The sequence below is a fragment of the Zosterops lateralis genome (assembly GCF_965231275.1).
Source record: "Zosterops lateralis genome assembly, contig: HAP1_HAP1_SCAFFOLD_75, whole genome shotgun sequence".
NCBI classification, from domain to species: Eukaryota; Metazoa; Chordata; class Aves; order Passeriformes; family Zosteropidae; genus Zosterops; species Zosterops lateralis.
In genome coordinates, this window is record NW_028154597.1 from 135,762 (window position 1) to 156,830 (window position 21,069).

The 21,069-nt window shown below is 44.1% G+C and overlaps 2 protein-coding genes across 2 annotated transcripts in view; one reads left to right on the top strand and one right to left on the bottom strand.

Annotated features, from left to right (window-relative positions):
* Positions 1-655: 655 nt before the first annotated feature.
* On the bottom strand, positions 656-12,205 carry LOC310923499 (mitochondrial import inner membrane translocase subunit Tim21-like; the record flags this gene model as incomplete). The annotated part of the gene is made up of 8 exons (XM_083885477.1): positions 656-2,058; positions 2,153-2,258; positions 4,043-4,116; positions 5,397-5,494; positions 5,595-5,657; positions 6,823-7,125; positions 11,974-12,050; positions 12,186-12,205. The coding sequence occupies 8 exons, from the start codon at positions 12,203-12,205 to the stop codon at positions 1,966-1,968; spliced, it is 834 nt and encodes a 277-aa protein (XP_083741603.1). The 3' UTR covers positions 656-1,965.
* A 2,212-nt stretch (positions 12,206-14,417) lies between these two features.
* LOC310923503 (F-box only protein 15-like) overlaps positions 14,418-21,069 on the top strand; it is a gene marked incomplete at its 3' end in the record, with an annotated part of 33,195 nt that continues 26,543 nt past the window's right edge. The window contains exons 1-3 of the mRNA XM_083885481.1: positions 14,418-14,925; positions 18,258-18,371; positions 20,274-20,378. Coding sequence (XP_083741607.1) covers positions 14,906-14,925; positions 18,258-18,371; positions 20,274-20,378 — 239 coding nt within the window. The 5' untranslated portion in view covers positions 14,418-14,905. The remainder of the gene's footprint in view (positions 14,926-18,257; positions 18,372-20,273; positions 20,379-21,069) is intronic.

Here is a 21,069-nt window from a genome sequence, read left to right on the forward strand (position 1 = left end):
AAAACTTAATTTCTTTGGCTCTGACTTGCTAGCAGTGATTTTTTCCCCAATACTTGAGTAACAATAACATGACACATTTACTTCAGAAAGTAACTGGCAGATGCTGTAATTTTGTTTTCCCAAGGGAAAAAGAAGTGAGAGCTTTAAAAAGGAAATAGTGAAATGGTTACTGCTTGTGTTTACCGACAACTGAAGGTGAATCTTTCAGTTATTTTGCTGTCTCCCCAGCCTAACAGCCTCCAGTGAGAGGATGGAACACTGAGCTCTGCCATGGAGAAGGATCTCTGCACGACTTTCTGGTAGTACAATGATCCAGTGAAGCAGGGGCAGCTCCATATGGAAAACTGAGGCTAACACTCTTTGGAATTACCAAAGCGGTGTTCTAAAACATTGTTTAAACTCAGTGAACACAGCTATTCCCCTCCAGTGCAAACTACCACCAGGAAAGATGATACTGCACAAGAGATCAATGTTCAGTATTCCAAATGTCTTGTTCAACTAATCTTCACCTAATTTTGATTACAGTGTCTCCATAGATGCATTTGTATGAAACAGAATTTAAGAAAGCTTTGTAAGCATGGGTGCCAGCCAAGTCCACAAAGAGAACTTCAGCCTCAGGAGAAATATGGAAAGAAGTAATCAGTTCACATAAGACTTCTGTTAGCAAAAAATGTTTGACTTTTATTTCTGCAGACAATCTATATTTCTAAAAAGCTTTAACACTCCTGAAGTTTCAAGAGGCTTAAATAATCTTGCTGGTGATAGGTATCCAGCTAGTAGAAAGTTGACAAACAAAGCTATGAAGTGTTTTTTTTTTTTCTTCACTGATGAGATGTTCCTAGAAAAAAGATTACAAAAAGCTTCCTGCAATGAGATTGGAAAGCATTTGAGCCTTGTATTTGTAATTCATTCAAATTAAGAACATTAAGGTCAGATAAAGGTGGATTTCTTCTGCTACTTTTTCTGTCTTAATTTTATCAAGAATATTCTCAGCTTTTTCACAACACAGGAGAAATTATGTCCTTCACAGCTGTGTCCCTCATTCATGAAATATAAAGAAGCATCCTGGTAAATCTCAGCTAGCAAGGTGATGCAGGCAGTAAAAGAAAATAATGTGGAACATTTTACGGATCAAAGATGCCATGATAAACACCACAGGTGTTTATCAGATGTAGATACAGACAAGGTGGCAAAGAGAAGTTTAAATTAAATATTGTGGTTTTCAAAACATTTTGAAGGTGATGTCCAACCCAAATCTCCCCTGACAGAGGTTGAGGCCGTGTCCTCTTGTCCTGTCACTAGTTGCCTGGGAGAAAAGGCCAATCCCCACCTTGCTACAACCATGCAGAGCAGCATGGCAAACACCGGAAAGAGCAGATGGTAGTGATGTTCTGCTTGCTGGTAATTTATTTAGAAGACACCAATATTAAAGTGTTTATCTTCAGTTGTTTGCCATGGGTGTGTGTGCCTCCACCATTCCTACCCTTACATGCCTAGATCTCTTTTGCATCACTAACATTCTTACTTTACCTTTTTACTACAAAGGTATCCAAAATGAAAACAGTAGAGTTCTGTCTACAGTTAAACTACCTCTTTCTTTATTGCAGTGGTAGTGGGAAATCCAAGCCAAGGAAGACAAAAAACTCCCCATCCAAACCTAAATCCTTGAAAAACTCAGGTTTTGGGTGTGCAGAAGTATTATCGATCATTAGACTGTTCATTAGGAGGCATTATTTTCCTATGTCAAGAATATCTTCCATGATAGTTCTGCTATATTTCATTGGTTTCACTTTAAATCCCTTATCTGTTATTATCAAAAGTCCTTAGTGGAGGTCCTGAGAGGCTACTTCCCATAACACAGCCCTGAAGCTGTGAGACACAATTGGCAACACCACACAATTCATGTGTAGCCTGGCTACAACATCATTATCCAATGTGAGATAAGGCAGCAGCTTTGACCGTTGGCTATCTGTTGTCTTCTATAACAATGGTTCTTCTTGGATAGGTCTCAACGTCCACAATAATATAGTGAACCTTGAATTTTCCTGTTTCAAGATTCTGCAAAGAAAAAAATTCAGAGTGTTTTTTTCTCTTTGGTAGTTTAAATTCATGACTTGTCAGGTTGTCAGGTGTATCAAGCAATTGTACATACCTCTTTGACTTCCACATGGACCGTTCCCTGTTTCCCTGATTCAATGCCCTCAATATAGAACTTCAAACGCATATGTTTCAGTCCGTCCTTTACGTATTCAATGTGACTAAAAACAGCAACAGAAAACAAAAACCCAACCACCCAGCAAGAATACAGATTATATGCTAGTTAAGACTTCAAATTTAAACTTACTTAGAGGAGTTGCTTACTTATTTTGTAAGAAAGTGTATTCCAGTGGTGTCCTTACTCTACCTTGGGTTCCTTCTCTACTGCTCCTCTCAAGCTTTACTGTCAGTGCGTAAGGACTAGTGGAGTTAGAAGAGCTAATTAGCTGCTGAGGATTAAGAGATGAAATGCTTAAATGTCCTCACCCCAGTCCTCCCCTCAAAACTGAAAAGCAATCCAGTGCTGAAGACTATGGAAATGCCTTGTATTAATTCTAAAAAAACCCAGATTTGAAGCCTGACATCTAGAAAGGGACCCCACATCACCAAGAATTCCAGAGTTATTTTAGGCACCTAAACTAAGTTATCAAACCGAAACACACACAGCATATTTTTTCAAATTAATTATTAGGTTGGTTAAACCACATCAAAACAAACAGTTTACTATGTGCAAAGTTACTTTGGCAATAATTTTGTTCTGCTGAAATTGTGTAACTTTGGCACTGATATGAGATCTCCAACCTAAATGCTGGTATTCAGACTGGAGTTGGGTTGCGCTCAAGTATTAAATAAATAGCACATCACTTTCAAAGTGACCACTTTGGGAAACTAATGACCCCATTAGAGTTCTGGTTTATGTTTCCTACTGAAAATATTAACTGCTGCTTAGCACCAATCTCTTATTTCCATCAGTCATGCCCAGGTACACACTGTGAAATAAACTTCCAATATAGTTTAAAGTGACATGATGGTAGAGAGAACAAATATGAAAGAAGAGCCTTACTGCAGTAAATTTACATTCAGGGTATTCATACACAAAAAAAACCTGTAGATTTTTGAGACATTTAAGATCATTCTTATACTGCAGATGCAAACTCTACAATCTTACACAGTTCTCATCTCAAAAATTTATTTAAGATACTAGTCATTCAAAATAATGGAAATTAAATACTAGGAAAGCTGATTCATAGTACATTTCCTTATTTACAGACAGGTGCTCAAGATGTTTGTGCACGTTGATTTCATTTAGCAGCTTTACTTTAAACATTTTTTCACTGAGTCTGGTGAAGAGATAGAGCTTCAATGATTAAAAGCCACTTTCCTCAGACCTAACAAGGAATCTCAATTTCATGGTTCAACCTCTGTCTGGGCTTATGTGTCTCATCCTATATGAAACCTCACTGAATATATTCCTGCCAAATAACCCAATAAAGGCAAAGCAGGGAGGACTTACGTTTTGTAAGAAATAGTTTTCTTGTTTCTTTTAAAAGGAAAGTAATAAAAAGACACACTCATGAGAGGTTAAGGTGATAGACGTTCTGTTAAATATGCAGTAGAGATGCTGCTTCAAGTACCAAAAAGCATCCTGTGTATCAGCTCAGTATAGTTTCAGACTGTAAACTTCTGTCAGATTACTGCTCTCCTCATGCAAGCCTAGGCCTCTGCACTACTGTTTTCAGGCTCATCCCATTTTCTGGAGAGCTCTATGTTTACCATGATGACCATTGCTTGTTCTGAGGCATTCAGAATTGGCATTTTATATTATATGTACACTGTACTTAGTGATATATGGCACACAAGAGGCACTGCAAAAAAACTTCTATGTTTGATCAAAAGTGACAGGATATGTTACATACAGTTCATCACTCTAGAACTAACTTGTGATCCAAAAATATCTTTGCTGTGCAGAAACTGATGTCTTTATGGGGCAAGCACCAAGGGGTATCTGACATGCTGTCGTCTTCCTCTTCTTGTTGCCTCTCCGTAACCTTTGATAGATTCACCAAAAACACCAATTATCTACAAGAGAAAAGAGGTTTGAGCTGTCAGAAGGGATAACATACAAACAGGTATTCCAGTATCAGCTCACGCCTCTGCTGTGAATACACCCTCTTTTAACAAAATGCCCCTGGAGAATCTAACATGTCAAGAATAGGAGTGTTTATGAAAAAAAAAGAGTTTAAGAAAAATGCCTCTGTATTCCAGTCTTTTTTTTACAGTTCTGTATTAAATGCCTAAAATAAATCCTATTGATATCTTCTATTTGTACTGTTCTCTGAGATGAAGATGTGGAAATTGACATTTTGTGTAAAAAGAAAAAAAAAAAAAGCACAAAATATTTGCCTATGTCTCCTCCAAGAGAATGTTTCAAAGTTTAAAATGCAAATGCATTCCCCTTCCTATTATCTAAAAACCACGACTGAATAAGAAATTCAGCAATTTTTTTTTTCAGATCTATAAAATCAGAGTAGATCAACATAGTCTTAAACTTACTTTAAATTTGGTTAGAAGAAGAGAAGTTTTACTGTGCAAGTACTGGAAAGAAGTATTAATTCTACAAACTTGTTCCAAAGCAGTCTTTTTATTGTTACTAGAGCAACGACTTGTCACTTCATTTCTAGGTTACCTTCAAAGGCATCTGCTACAATCTTTTCTGAAGGATGTTTTGTCTGAAGTAGTGTTTTTTAAAATCTAGTTTCACACTGATTTTTTTGTTTACACCTAGCTATGATGACTGTGTGATCCCATGACTGTTCTCTGCCTGTTTTCCTGTTAGCCAAAGGAATGCTAACTGTGCTTCAAATGAAGAATTTCAATTCCTGGGTATCAGTGCAGTGCTTCACAGAATGACAGAACCATAGGGAAGTGTCACAATAGAGTAAGAGTGTTGAGAAAAGGCAGCAGGTTAGATCTACACAACTTAGTGGGACTAGTTGCCTCTCTGACATGGAGAATTCAAGTTCTATATTTAGCAGGCACTTAGGTAAGTCCCTAAGAGTTTCTGTATGGTGACACAAGCCCAGGCTCTGAAAGACAGACTGTATTTCCATCAGTTTTTATGCTGTGGCACACTCACTTGGCTTCTAGCAGGCTAGTTCAATGCTTGCACTGACATGTCCTGACGAAGGCTCTGCTCTGGAGCTGACCCACCCCATCCCAGCTAAAAGCACTGGCAGAACTGCTAAAGCACCACACGGGTCTTCAAGTAGCTTGTGAGATTCCTAGTGTGAAGTTTTGACTTGAAGAAAGGCAGTAACTACTGAGAAACACAAACTGATGACTGAAGTTCAAAAACCAACCTCGGGGTGAGATCTGCATTTCTCCAAGGCATCTCCATAGATCTTATTTGGACTAGAAGAAGAGAATAGCTCTTTAAAAATCACATAGAACAAGCCACCTGTAACAGAGACAACAGCAGATGAAATGAAAACTTATGAAACCAGATGGAATTAACGAAAAGTGTCTTCTGATAAAGAATGTAATGTAAAAAAAATAACCTGTAACACCAATTCCAACAAGCACCACAATAAAATAGGTAAAGTCTCTTCCAGCTTCTTTCACTGAAATAAAAAAGATAATAACACATAAGTTGCAGCCTTGGATAACACTTGTATGCCTTTCTTACATAAATGCTCTTCTGTTAGTCTGTAGTTCAAACAACGTTTTACCAGAAGAAAAAATTCCAGTAACAGTTTCCATAATGCCACATTGCTGTAAAACAGGCCAAGGAACATCTCTTACATTGTACAGGTCATGTTTACATGTCAGTGTTAAGCCTTATTACTTTCGGTTTGCCAGATGTTTGCAAGATCCAAAGTAGCAATGACTGCTACTTCTTGGGTACATGAGAGCTAGATTTTTTAGGAACTAATGAGGCATTTAGCACTGCAGTATTCACACTACCACCTAAACGCACAATCACTGCAATCCTTATGCAAAGAAAAGAAGTAAAAATAAAAAAGTGAAAGCTTAAAAGTCACACACACTGAAAATAACCGGTTTTATGAATTAGCAATCAATAGAACAGTAAAAGGGGCAATATTAGCCCCAAAACAATATTTTATTTATTAACAAAACTAACTGCTGTTTGATTAGTTTTTATCTTTCAATTTTGATCTAAAGTACAAGTGTCAGTATATACTTCAAAGTAAGTCATATGAGAGTCTCTCTTTCAAAATATTTGAGTATTTGGAAAGAGACTACTATCTTTTAGTGGCAGTGTGCATTTTAGTGGAGTACAAGTTAAGGAGGAAACGTTAGTAACTATTTCTCCTGCAGTCTTCTAATTAGTTGAAGGCGTTTTTTGTAAATCATTTCAAAGTACTTAAACTTTCTGAGGCTAATTATGCAGTAATCACTTTTCACTGAAGTGAATGAGTGAAGGCAATCCATCACGTGTAGTGACGATTTGGTTGGAGGTGAATTTATCCCAACAGCCCTACAGTCAGGCTGCATGTGATAGGTTTTCCTTCTGAAAAGGAAAATGAGAGTCTGCTACACCTTGTGCCTGATAATTACTTAAATCCACAGATTATTTAGAAGAAATCACATAATTTGTTCTGATTGTGCAACGCATATATAGAAATGTAATAGCTGCTCCAAACAATATGATGCGAAAAGAAACCGGCTCGGTGTGCTGAGATTTATTTTTTTTTTTTTCCTAGATACTTGATGTTTGGAACTACAAAACTTTAGCTGAGCAGCGTACAGCATCCTGCGCCTTACCTTTCTGAGCCGCCGACACCAGCGTCTCCTCGTTCAGTGCCCTTTGCACGGACACATCTTTGCTATCGCCGCCAGGCTTTGCAGCTTTCAGCCCTCCTGCCTGGGTCCCGATTCCCCGACGGGCGGCCCTGAGCAGCAGCGGGGGCTGGTGCCGCCGCCCCAGGCAGGAGCAGGAGCAGGAGCAGGCCCCGGTGCCGGTACCAGTCCCCAGGATCGCCCACCCGCGGGTGGCGAGCAGCCAGCGGCCCAGGCAGCGCCGCCCGAGGGAGGCCCGGGGCAGCATCCCGGGCACGGCTCCGCCGCCTCACAGGGGCACGGCCGGGGCAGGCCCGCCGGATGGAGACTCTGTGCCGCTCGCCACCGCTCTCCCGGGGAACCCTCGGGGAAGTGCCCGGGCGGCCTCCGGCCCCCAGCGGCCGCTGCCCCAGCTCAGGAGCCCACCCGAACCTTTGCCGCCGGCCGCTGCTGCCTGCCCCCGCCCCGGCGGAAATGTTTGGGGCGGCGGAGCGGCGGGCCCTGGGAGCGGTAGTTTGAGCGGGCTCCCTCTCCCGCCCGCCGCCGGGAGCGGCTCCCAGCGAGGTCACTACAGCGCCCGCCGTGCCCAGCGCCGCCACCGCCAGGGCCACGGCCCGCCCTCCGCGGGCGGGGACACACCGCCCCTCACAGGGGGGCTGCTGGCGGCGCCTGCCGTGCCCGTCACGCCTTTAAAGCTGTGTTTTCATGCCTGTGTTTTTTCTTGGTCTTGTATGTTATGAATAAAAATGGGCGGAGAAAATATCAATCTCCATAAACGCCTTTATTAATCAGCTCTTATTAATATTTGCCCGAGGGGTTTGGTCGCCGTGGAGGAGGAGGGCTTTATCAGCTCTGCTGCATGCAATTCAACAGAGTTGGAGGACCGACCCTCGCTGGGAACAAACCCCAGAGTCCTGTCAGTTCTTTGTTTTCTCCTGTGGTCTCATCTCTGGTTTGGTCTTTTTAACTTACGGCTAGTAAGCAAAACCGGAGAAATTAGCTCTTTTGATTCCTCAGGGTCTACACGGCTGAGTATTAGTTCTTATCCGTTTTAATTTTACTTGGTTTTTATTTGATAAGGGTTTTTTTATGTCAGATTTCATCCCGGGACGCTTCTGGAGTTTTTAATTTGCATGCGGGATCACCGGGGCGGGCACTTGGAGCTCTTTGCGGCCACGTGGTAGTCTTTGCCGCAGCAATGGCGTTTCGGTCTCACGCTGCTTCACAGCGGCGGCAACGTTGTGGGGGTTTGGGCCGGGGCTTGTGCGGTGGGAGGTGGAACGTGGCGGGTGTGGGGTTTTTCTCTTGAAGCGGGGCAGCGGTCCGGCCAGCTTGGGGACCTTTCATCTGGCCGAGGCGGCTGACCGCGTGGCGGCTGCGGGCAGACAGGCGGCCGGGGCTCTTTTCTTCGCTCCGGCACGGGGAGCGGCTGGGGCTTGGGGAAAGGCTGCTCCGCGGCTGCGGGCGGGGGCGGCCGGGGTTTCTTTGCGCTGGACCGGCGGCGCCTGACTGCGGGCGGCTCCGTGGGCTGGACGGCCGGGGAGCATGGCAGCTGCGGGCGGCTCTGCAGACCCTGGGTTTTCTCCCCCGCCGGCTCCCGGCCGCGGACGGGGCTGGAGAGGGGCTTTTCCGCGGCGAACCGGGGTGGGGACGGGACAGCCGGCTCTCTCCTCTCTCCTTGTCGGTGGCAGAGCCGGCCGCTCTGCCGCGGCTCCCTCGCCCCGTTTCCGACCTGGGATGGGGGGGCGCAGCGCCCGAGAGTTTCTCTACGGGAACGGGCTCCCTGTTTTTAAGGTGGTCTGGGAGGAAAGGTGCCACGTGCCACTGAGGTGGCTTTTTACTGTTTTATTTTTATCAATTCCCTCCTCTTTGCTTTTGATCAGGTTTTTTAACCTGCATCAACTTATTTATGGTAATACTTTTTGATTGTTTTTGGGGTTTAACTTTACTTGTTCAAGTTTGGACTTTGCTCATATCAATCACAGCTTGGTTTTGTTTTGTTATTTTTTTGTTTAACCTTTGGGGCTTTCTTTGAGGTGCTTTTGGTATTAAAAGGAATCTGAATCTGGGCTATATTTGTGACTACTAGGGACTGTTTGTAGCTTATTTTTTTTTTATCAAAATAATAACCAAATTCTTATTGAGAGGTTTGCCTAGCTAAAACCATTCTCTTATAGAGCACTCTCCAGTTAAGCTCTGCTCAAAGGTGGCCGTATTTTTATAACTAATTGTTTTTTCTCATCCTGACAGGTTGAGGGTTGCAGATCAGCAAAGCAAGTGTGGTTTGGGGTTGATATAAACTCCTATTGAGGACTTTGAGTTCTTCTCATCATTGATGAGGGAATGCCTCTTTGAACCAGCTCTTCTCATGGGTTTACTCATCATTCAGACTATCATGAGTCTTTCCAAGAGTCCAGTGTGAACCAGTTTCATTTTTTCGATCTCACCTGGCCTTGCCTCTTGGTTTTAGGAGCTCTCCGGGTTCAGTTTCTAGAGTTTTTCTTGCACTTTCACACTTGGCTGTTAACTTTTAGGTAGCCTTTTTGGGTTGTGCTCTATGAGAGATTTTTAAATTCTTGTAGTAATTTTCTCAATAATTTATACTAATTCAAAACAACAAACAATCCCACAGCTTTTGTGATTGATATGCGCTTTCAGTTACAACATTACAATAATAACAACAACAAACTTTTAACAACAATATCACAACCACTAATACAAACAGTAAAAAAACTTCTTCTATGCAATATGTAGTCTGGGTGTTTTTTTGAAAGTAATTTTTGAAGAGTTTGAATATGAAACAACAGTCTATGGGGGATGATGTTTTGAAAGGTTTGTGCTGGACAGGATGTTTGGAGGTGGTGTTGCTGGTCCTTTCACTCTGGTCTTTAGCAGCACCTGGAAAGGACTTATATTTTGGGGTTAATGGGGTGATATTTGAATTAAGGGGAGGAGTTTGGGGATTTTGGTTTTCTTTCTTGGTAACCTCCTGGGTTAGGGGGTTAACAAGAATGGAAGTTTAAACATTTTTTTAAGGGGAAGCTCTTATGTTAAATTGGGGCCAGGTTTTAATTTACAGAAGAGCTAGAGGCAAACAAACAGCTGAGCCAATTTAGCTGTGTTTCCTCTATTAATTTGGTTTTTATAATTTTGCAAGTCATACATTTTATGACTTTTTAAGTTTCATCATCTTTTTCATTTAATATACTTTCTAATATATCTTTTTCTCTCTTGATTGCCTCATCAAATGATACTTTTGGGCAATCTTTTTTGAGGTGCCCTATTTCTTCACAATAAAAACACTTTCGAGTTTCCCCTTGTCTTTTAGGGGTCACCCAAGGTAGTAAATTATTTCTTTGCCCTCTGACTGGCTTCTTATCCTCTCGGTGGGGTGAACTCTGGTTAGATACACTTTCTCTAGCCACAGCTACCATGATTTTTCCCTTCGTGATGGTTTTTTCTTCTTCCCTTCTTAAATAGACTTTTAAGGCTTCCCTTAACAAGTCATTTATTCTTCTATCTTGCCAGTCTTCTAACTTTTCTAATTTTCTTCTAATATCTGGCCAGACTTTGTAACAAACTGTGTTTTAAGTAACACCTGGCCTTCAGGGCTTTCTGGGTCAATATTAGAATATATCCGGAAATTTTGTTTTATTCTGCTCAGCCAAGTGGCTGGGGTCTCATCCTTTCTTTGCATACTATCAAATGCAAGCTTTGAGTTATTGCTTCTGGGGACTGATTCTTTAATTCCTTTGATTATCAAATTTCGATAATCATCCATATTCCTCCTGTCTTCTTCCCTATTTGGATTCCACTTTGGATTACTTACTGGCAGTTTATGTTCACCTGGGGGCCCTATTCTATTCTCCCTTTCCCAAATCCTTATCCCTGCCATTCGAATTATCCTTATCTCTTCGGAGCTAAATAAAATTCTGAATATAGAATTTATTTCCCCCCATGTGAAGGTATTGGGACTTAGGAACTGATCTACTTGTTCAGCCACCCCCACTGGATCTTCTACTAAGTTTCTTAGTTCTTTTTTGAAGTTCCTGACCTCTGAGGCTGTCAGAGGGGCATTTACAAATCCCACCCCTCCAGCAACTCCGCCCATTGGAACCTCCCTCAAGGGAAAAAGCTTAGCTTTAGATCTGGTGTTATAAGAATGTTCCTCTGGATTATTTTCAGGGGGACGCTCTATGCTTGGGGTGGGCAAATTTGGTTCCCAGTTTGCAGGTGGGGCTGGAACCATGGATGGTAAGGGAGAAAAAACATAGCTACTGTTGGGGGAAACTGGGGGTACTTCTGTTGTATAGAAGGGGTTAGTACTGGATGGGGGTAGACTCACCGGAGGGCTGGTTAGGGAGGGGGCAAAGGTATTGGTAGAGGGAGGAATAGGGGAATTAGTTTGAGGGATTTGAGGGTGGCTTGGGGCTGAAGGTAGGGGGGAAACAGGGGTTACAGTTTGGGGAAGTCGGAAGGGGTTTCCAGGGGGAACCTGGGGCATATCCGGATATGCGGGAGGGGGAGGTAAGTAATTAAGTGGATCCCAGATGGGGTCATTCTTTTCTTTATCACTTTTTTCTTTTTTCCCCTGTAACTTACAGATCCTTATGTTGTCTCTGTTTTTGTTTTGTTTTTCCCAACAAGCAGCATACTGCATTTGTTCTGCTTCTTTATCACCTTGGGCTCTCAGATGTTGATTTAACTGAGCACACATCCAAGGGTCTGTTGTTCCGTGCCATGGCCATTCTCCAGGTAAACCTAGAGTAGGCCATACTTCTATACAATAATGGATCATTTTGATCCTATCTAAATATTTAGTACTTTCCTCCCTGTCCCACTGTTCTAACATCTTTCCTAGTGGGCTCTCTGGAGGGATATGTGGTATTTTTTCTTTTTGTACTTCAGCCTCTCTAGGCCTACTTATCCAAGTACCCATTTTTACTTGGTAAAATTTATTCAAAAATTTTTTTGAAAGCTCTTTCACTCACACTCACTCACTCACACTCACTCGTGAGCTCTGGAAGCAGTTCGTATGACCCGCCCTTAGGGCCCCGACCACTGCCACAGCCAGCCCCCGGTACCCGTCAATGGCCTCAGCACCCCTGGTGCTTCCGTCACCACCCCAGCCGGTACCCTCTTTCACTCCTGCGCGTCCGGCGTATCCCCGTAAGCAGCCGGTCAACCTGGGCCCAGAGTTCCAGTCACTACTTCTGCCAGGACACACACACACAGTATGCGACTCACTCACTCGCCCTATCGTTAAGTTCCTCGCACGTTGGAACTCCCCTAACTTTCACTCACTGCACCCGGTAGCACCGGCCTTAGATACCCCCGACCAGCTTTACCTCTCCGTGTCCGGTAGCATGGCGCTCCTGGCCACCCCCGCCCAACACGACACACTCAAGCCCGGTAGCGTATCTAATCCGACCCCCGCCCAATGCACTCTTCACACCCGGTAGCGTGCTCCCCTTTGAGCACCCCCGCCCAGTGTGACCGTCCTGTACCCCGTCAGTTACCTCAGCCTGGCCACCCCTCCCTTGGGAGCAGCCCCTGGTAACCTCGGCCAGTACCTCTTTCTCTCCCCACACCCCTGCAGGTCCCTGGGAGCAGCCCCTAGCCACCCTTTCTCCTGCGTCGGTGTGGTGCGTGCCTCACACACTTGTCCCTGGCCTCCCCGCACACTTGAGGTGACCCGGGTGGTTTGCCCCTACAGGTTTAGGGGAAACCCACAGTACCACTCACTCTATGACGTGCCACTCACACTCTATTCAGCCTCCGCACGTCCGGAGGGGGGTCCCCTACACCCCTGGAGACGCCTCGCTCACTCTGTTTCCTCTCGCTTCCTCCTGTTCCTGACCACTCCTCTCGCGAAGATGTGGAAATGCAGTACTGAGGAGTCCTCACTCGCGGCGGGGGTCCGAGCTGCCGGCCCCCGTCTCACTCACACACACACTCGCACGTCTCCTGCTCCCGCCACCGAGTTTTATACTTACCCGGTGCTCCTCAACGGCGCCCCCTTGTGGCTGCTGTGTGTCCCTCGAGGCTGGCGTGCGTTGTCCTCTTTGGTTGTCCCTCGAGGCTGGCGTGCGTTGTCCTCTTTGGTCCAGGAGGCCAGCTGTCCAGGAGGTGCAAGGTGGGCGGCGCCTTCCCGTCTCGGTCCTCTTCTGGGCGTGGCCAATCCCGGACGAGCCTCCAGTTGTTATGAATAAAAATGGGCGGAGAAAATACTAATCTCCATAAACGCCTTTATTAATCAGCTCTTATTGATATTTGCCTGAGGGGTTTGGTCGCCGTGGAGGAGGAGGGCTTTATCAGCTCTGCTGCATGCAATTCAACAGAGCTGGAGGACTGGCCCTCGCCTGGGGAGCAACCCCAGAGTCCTGACAGTTCTTTGTTTTCTCCTGTGGTCTCATCTCCGGTTTGGTCTTTTTAACTTACGGCTAGTAAGCAAAACCGGAGAAATTAGCTCTTCTGATTCCTCAGGGTCCACACGGCTGAGTATTAGTTCTTATCTGTTTTAATTTTACTTGGTTTTTATTTGATAAGGGGTTTTTTATGTCAGATTTCATCCCGGGACGCTTCTGGAGTTTTTAATTTGCATGCGGGATCACCGGGGCGGGCACTTGAAGCTCTTTGCGGCCACGTGGTAGTCTTTGCCGCAGCAATGGCGTTTCGGTCTCACGCTGCTTCACAGCGGCGGCAACGTTGTGGGGGTTTGGGCCGGGGCTTGTGCGGTGGGAGGTGGAACGTGGCGGGTGTGGGGTTTTTCTCTTGAAGCGGGGCAGCGGTCCGGCCAGCTTGGGGACGCTTCATCTGGCCGAGGCGGCTGACCGCGTGGCGGCTGCGGGCGGCTCGTACGGGGAGCATGGCAACTGCGGGCAGACGGGGCGGCCGGGGCTCTTTTCTCCGCTCCAGCACGGGGAGCGGCTGCAGTCAGGCTGCTCTTCGGCTGGAACTCTTTGTGCTGAGCCTGGGGGGGGGAAAGCGGCCGGCTCCTTTCCGCTCCGGCGGCGGCGGCGGGGGTCGGAACCTCCCCGTGCCAGACGGCCGACTGCTCCGCGGCTGGAGCTCCACTGAGGCAGGCGGCTCCGCTGCGGCTCCCTCGCCCCATCTCTGACCCGGGGTGGGGGCGCGGCGCCTGAGAGTTCCTTGATGGGAACGGGTTCTCCGTTTTTAAGGTGGTCTGGGAGGAAAGGTGCCACGTGCCACTGAGGTGGCTTTCCACTGTTACATTGTAGGATAAACATTTTATTTTTATCAGGCACTGTTGAGGCCACACCACTGAGAGTACTGTGTTCGGTTTTGACACCCTCGATTTAAGAAGGACATTGAGTTGCTGGAGTGTGTCCAGAGAAAGGCAGTGGAGCTGGTGAAGAGTCTGGAGCACAAGTCTGAGGAGTGGCCGAGGGAGCTGGGGATGTTTAGCCTGGAGAACAGGAGGCTCAGGGGGACTTGATCACTCTGCACAAATGCCTGAAGGTGGGACTCGGCCTGTTCTCCAAGAGGAAATGGCCTCAAGCTGTACTAGGGAGGTCTGGGTTGGATATTAGGAAGAATTTCTTCACAGAAAAGGCGATTAGACATTGGAATGGGCTGCTCAGGGAGGTGGTGGAGCCACCGGGTCTGGAGGTGTTTAAGGAAAGACTGGAATCTGCACTTAGTGCTGTGGTCTAACTGCCGTGGTGGTGTTTGGTCATAAATTGTAAAGTAATCTCAGAGGTATTTTCCAGCCTAATTAATTATGTGATTCTGAGACCCGAGCCCACAGTGCCCGAGAGCTCGGAGCTCGCCGTGGAGCCGGGGCGAGGCTCAGGCACCTCCGCCGTCCCCGTTACCGCCTCCCCCGTGCCCGCCCGGCCCCGCTCCAGCCCCGCCCGCCCTCAGCCAGCGCTCCCGGCCCCGCTCGGCCCCGCCTCGGCCCCGCCCGCCCTCAGCCAGCGCTCCGGGTGCCGCCGTTCCGGCCCACCCCGCCCCAGGGCGTGCCCCGGGGGGTGGCTGCCCTTGTTCCTTCCCTGCCCTCCCCGCGGGCGGTGCGAGGCCGGCGCTGTCCCATGCTGGAGCGGCCATGGCGACGGGCCGGGGCAGGTAACAGTGGGCTCTGCCGGCCCGGGGCCGCCCGCTCGGCCTTCTTCACCTTTAACGGGGAGGGGGGTTTAATTGTTTTCCCTCAGCTCCCATTGCTCCTCTGAAAAACTTATTTCACGTGTTGCACGGCTCTGGTTTCCAGCTCTCGAGTCTTCGCGGCGAGGGCTGTGGGCATGGTACTCTCCTCTCCTGGCCCAGTGGACGCCTTGCAGTGGAGAACGCTGGTGTTGCCAGGTGCACAGAGGCCTGGGGTTAACACTTTTTTTTCCTGCCTGGGGAGCCTAAACTTCTGTGTCCTTCAGCTTGGAGGAGATGCTGTAATGGGTACCCACAAAGTTAGTTTAGTGGCTGCTTTATACGTCCAGGGTGGTTTGGGTTTTGTGATAAATAGGAGGGTTTCGCTGTGGAAGGTGTGATTACCATAATTCTTACAGTACAGGGTAGGCTTTCAAAATTTTAAAGCATCAGTCTTAGAGGCAAAGTTGAGAAAACAGATTTTTCTGCTAACCCATTTCTACAGCCTTAGGTTTCATAGCAGTTTCATTCCCCCTGCTGTTTTTTGGGTGGGTTTTTTTGCCTTTTTTCAACCTGCTAATGGATTGGGGTAATATCCACCCTTTAAAAATTAAATTGAAATAGACAGCTGAAGGAAAAAAAAAAAAAACCCACAACCAACCCATGCCAAAACATCATTGTAATTTTTCTTTTTCCCTGCATACGCTTACAGAGGTGGAGGAGACACGTTTTTTCACTACTTAAAACTTTGTGTACATCATTTGAAATGTTTCTCAGAAGACAATTGTTTGCTAACCATCAAAAAACCAAAGCACATTGCAAGTATTATAGGGTATGAAAATGAAAATACTGGAAAAGTGAGCCCCACAGGTTGAAAGCTAATGAAAAAGCAATTGAAGTTGTGCCTCTTGAGTAAGATCATCTCAGTTCTAGAAGTCTCTAAAGAGAGGGTGTAACAGCTGTCATTGACTTTCATCTTAGGCTTATCTGCCCAAACTGTGTCAATGCAACCTAAAAGCATTTTGTTAATGCTAATTTAAAATCTTAGCACACGCAGTACTTGAAAAGTAATTTATGGATTCGGTTGCTGTTTGTTTCTTCACACCTTGAGAATATTTTTGTTTTGGCGAATACAAAAGTTCAGCAGATTTTTTTTAAAATTGAAGCTTACAAAAACAATAGCTATTACATTAAAGTTTTCAAGGCACCCATGGGCAAAGTGTTTCTTCCCTCAGATATTTCTCCCTGGAGTGAAGAAGGGAGAGGTTAGTGGTTAAAATGAGCAAGAAGGACAGTCTGTGCAGTTTATGCTTGTCCAAGGTAGCTTATTTTAAAATCCAGAATCCAGCTTCGTATCTGAATTATTTCTGTGCCTGGAGTTTGTGAAATTGCGTCCCTAGAGAGTATGCCCAAACTCTCTGCTTTCAGCATGGATTTAGGGCAGAATAGCCTGGGATGTGCTGCCCTGGAACATACAGAAGTGATGGCTCTGCTGCTGTTGAACACAACTTGTGTCTCTAAATCCCTTTAACAGCAGTTTGTTACTGCTTCATCATCTAAGTGTTTAGGGCCTCATCATCTAAGTGTTTTTGATAATGATACATTAGTAAAACCCTTTGTTTGATCTCCAGATTGTATTTATTACAAGACTACTTTTTTGTAGTTGTTAATGTAGTTGGTTAGCACCCAAGCTCAAATGTGCATGTCTTTTTGTTAAGCTTGTAACAATTCTTAGTAAAGTGTCTTGGATATTTTTGTTTTGTTTTACATAGCACAGTTGACAATGTAGGCCAGCGCTGTTAATTTATTTTGATTTTTTTTTCTTTAAGCATAAATCAATCTTAAATCAAGAACTTATTAAATGTATATGATAACCATATACTTCAAAATTAGCTATTTCCCCCCCATATGGATTGGTTGCCTAGAAACCCCAAGCTGGTTTGACCAGGTGTTGGAAATCTGCTGGCAATTTAAAGCGTCAGTAATGCAGTGAATGGGGAGCTCTGCTTGTTCAGTGGCATCCGAGGGTATGAAGTGTAAGGATTTGGTTTAAGATTGAAACTCTGTCCCCATCTTTCTCTGTGGATTAATGATAGGATTTGTTTGCAATTACAGCTGACAAAGACCTTTCTATCAGAAAACTTGGAAAAATCTGTGAGCAGTTGGATTGTAAGAATTTGTGTTAGAAATATGCAAAGTTTCTTCCTTTTCTATCCCAACTGTGATGTGGAAATGTTGCCAGAGCAGGTTCTTTCACCATGGTGTGCAAGAGACCAATCCAGACATGGAGTTATTTGATGTATTTACAGTTCTGCACAGTGCTGGGTGGCATTTAGCAAAGGAAGGAATTAGTTCCTTGGCTACAAGCTACATAATTCTCTTATTAATTAATTTTCTATCTTCTGTTGGTTAACAATTCTCTTGCTTCTCATGCTGATTAGTTTGCATGCTCAGTCTTTCTCTTTTTTGAGTCAGTGGTGGCAGTCTCACATTTCTGGAAGCTGTAGCTGATTTCAGCACAATTGCTGAGTTGGCTTTAATAGTTTCTTCCTTATCTTGGGAGTTGTTCCAGGTATCCCTCTGGCCTGTAAATTCTGCATTCTTTGTGTCCACTCTCAGTGGTCATCCTTCTTCCCAAGCTTTGTTAACCTCTCACTACATCTGAAATCTTTGAAGTGTGTCAAGCCATAAACCTTACTAAAGCAATTCTACCGACAGGTAATTTGTCTGTCTAACACCTAGACATCCCTTAGACCTTGTTAGCTGCTCTCTGTTTCATGGGTTAAATCTCCTTTCTTTTTGTTTATGCTTGAAAGGATACAAATTCTTTTTGAACCTCAGCAGTTTCTGAGGAAGTTTCAACGTATTGTTTTTATCTGGTATCTTTTAATCGCTTAGCAAAGTTGAGTGGCTCAAAAATGTCTCTGGAGTAATGTTGTGAAACAGAAGAATAATCAGTGAGTTTGACTTGCTGCAGGGGCCTCAGTGGAGCTTGGCTGTAGTGGCCACAGGGGTGCAGCTGTCTAAGGGTAATAAACCTCTACCGGATTCAAACTGATTTGGGGGAGCAGCAACACTATTATTGCCTTTGCCTGCTGTGAGAGATCAATCACAGGGTTGACAGCTGTGAGTTTAAATCTGAATCTTCCTGATGCCAGGTATTTTAACTTGGGTGTAATTGTTCAAATCATAATGATTGCCACGTGGTGTATTCCCTGCATCCTGCCTTGGTTGAAGTGTTGTGTCTAGGTGTGCACAATATGCGTATTTCTTCATTTTGTGAATATGTGTTAACAGCTTTTCCTTCTTACAAGTAGGTTAAGGACCTTTGCTGCCAGGCCTGGGGAATGTTCTGAAACTGTAAATGCTGGCATTGAAAGTCTGTATTTGACACCTCCCAGAAAACTGAAACGAAACATGAGCTTTGAGAGGTGAGTATGTCTGTGAGTAAGTCACCCTGTAAACTGCCTTTTGACTGCTTGCAGTAATTGTATTCATATCTTGGAGATTTCTATGTCAAATATTCTGAGTTGAAAAGATTTTCTTTCCTGGCCTGCTTTGGGATCCTGTGTTCACCTTCTAATGTTTTCTGGCATGGTTCTCCTTTGTGTTATTTGCTAGGTTCATAAGGATTATGTAGGTTTTCCAAGCCATGTGAAGCCTTCAGCAACTTCTTTGGAAGTCATGGGCAGTGTTGTTCCTTGAGAATAAAAATTGTTATTTTATTACTTCAATAAAAGCCAGATTGGAATTAAACTTCATGTGTTTCTCTTGGTTATTGGTTGTCATCAAGTGTATCTTAGTGTATGGAGAGGCTGAGAATGGTGGATTGGGATAAAAGGAGGGAGGAATTACTGGCTGCTGCATATTTACTGCAAGGTAAATGTTTCTCTTGCTGTTTGGCAGTGAAAGAGTAGTTTCAATATAATTATGAGTTGTTTTCTTTTTGAAAATTAGTTACATTTTTACAAAAAATATTCTAAGACTATGTTACCTGAAAAAGCAATTAGTTTTATACATTTGATCACTACTGTGTAGTGATTTCTCTGTTTTGCATTGGATGGCCAGTTCAGCACCTCTATGCTGTCTGACTGGTGTGATAGTGAGAGAAAAAAGAAAAAAAAAATCAGCTTCCTTCAAAGGAGAAAGAATACAGCTGTAAAAACTGCTGTTGAAAATTCTGGATCAAGTATATTATTTTAGCTAATTTGCAGCTTTTTAAGGTATCACTTCTAAATTGTCTCTGGAATGAGTGCACTAATTGCTTTGGACTTAGAGTTTATGAGTTATTTCACATAATAACAGTGCAAGTTTTTGCATGTTATTTCTATGTCAATGTAACTAAGATTGTGAGTTTAATACAAACATTGAGGTATTGGCATTGTTGTGCTACCCTTTAAAGCTCTCTGCTTCTGAAACAGTGTCATAAATCAACAAGTGTTGCAAATAACCCCGTAGTAAAAGGACAAGAGGCACAGATGGGGTGTTGACTTTCACAGCACCTTTTATTTTCAGCAGTGATTTTGATGTGGCCATACTCAATGCTCAAAAAAATTAAGAGTATAAAATGCGTGTATTTTAAACTCTGCAGCTATGAGCTACTGCTCAAATTGTATGAGGTTCATGTCTGCTAATGCAAAAATCACTTTGGCTCAATCCCAGGGTGTGTTCTGCTTGTCATGCCTAGACTGGCTCCTGCATTTCAGGCAGCCTTCCAGATGCAGAGACATTGGCATTTTCAGGATATCACTTGGCTCTTACTTTGAAGTTCACATCTTTCTGCTGACATAAATGAAAACTGCACAAGACCCCTGAGCACGTACAGTTTGGAGATGATGATGAGGTAGAGCATGATCTTGCTGTTAGACTAGGACATTTCTGTCCTGGTGCGTTCTCAGGCCAGACGCGGCAGTCAAAAGGGAGAGTGAATGTATCTGCAGTTTTGCAAATGCTGGTGATTGTGGAATAAACGTTAAAATCATGGTACAAGCAGTAAGGAACTGAAGCTAAATGAGATAGTTTCATATCAAACATAGTTAAAGTTAACAAAGTCTAATAAAACCTCAAACTTACAACTTTTTGTGTAATCGTGCTGTGCCACTGGAATAAGTTGTGATGAATTATTTTAGGCAAATGCCACATACTAAAGAGTGAAGTTACAGCCCAAACTCCACAATTTAACTCTTTAGGTGATTTTTTGTTTCATCTGTTTACAACCTGCTGCTTTCCACCTCTTCTGTTTTTGTCTGGTTTGAAATTAAAATTCTCTGCCATTGTAATTTCTGGAGTTTGCAGGCAAGTCTAACAGAATTCCTCTTTCTCTTCTTTTCTAGCATGCCATCAGAAATGCTGCTGAAGATATTTTCCTATTTAGATGCTGTGTCCCTACTGTCTCTTGGTTGTGTGAATAGACGCTTCTATGAGTTGGCCAATGACAAGTAAGGAAGAGAGAAGGTCTCAGTTTGTGCCCTAGTTGTGTTTACCTGAATTATGAGTCTTTCCAGTTCAGTTTCTCTGATGCCAGAGCACCTCTGGGCAGTTACTCTGCTGAAATTGCCCTGCACAGCGTACAGTACATGTTGCATGCAATTCTAGCTGTGCAGGGCCTGTTGTTTATTGGGGGTTATGAGGCAAAAACTAAATCCAGTGCTTTGAAATGTTGGTGTTAGCACTTTTTTAATTTTAAAATATTTATATATTTATTTGTATTCACATGGACCTGCAGAAACTTTTCGGTTCAGGTGATCCTTAATGGTGTGTTGCCAGTAGCTTTATGGAATTGTAGCTTTGACAATTTTGAAGTCCTGCATACTTTATTCTTTCATTAGATTTTTGAAGAGGAATTGATTCAATCAAATGATCCACTAGTGGTTTTTATCTGTTGCTCTGTTTGTGAATCTTTGGTGACGTCTAAATGAGAACAAAAGAGACAAAGATAAATACCGACACGTTTTTTAATAAGGATTGCTTATACAGAGTTCATAAATTGCTCCAACCAATATCATGATAATTTTGTGAAAGAGTAAAGAGGAGAGACTTGGGTTGGTGTGTGATAACTAGGATCTGGGCATCCTTTTCTTTGTAGGATTCTACTGCATTAGTGTTGTTTGAATGAGAAAATGTCTTCCT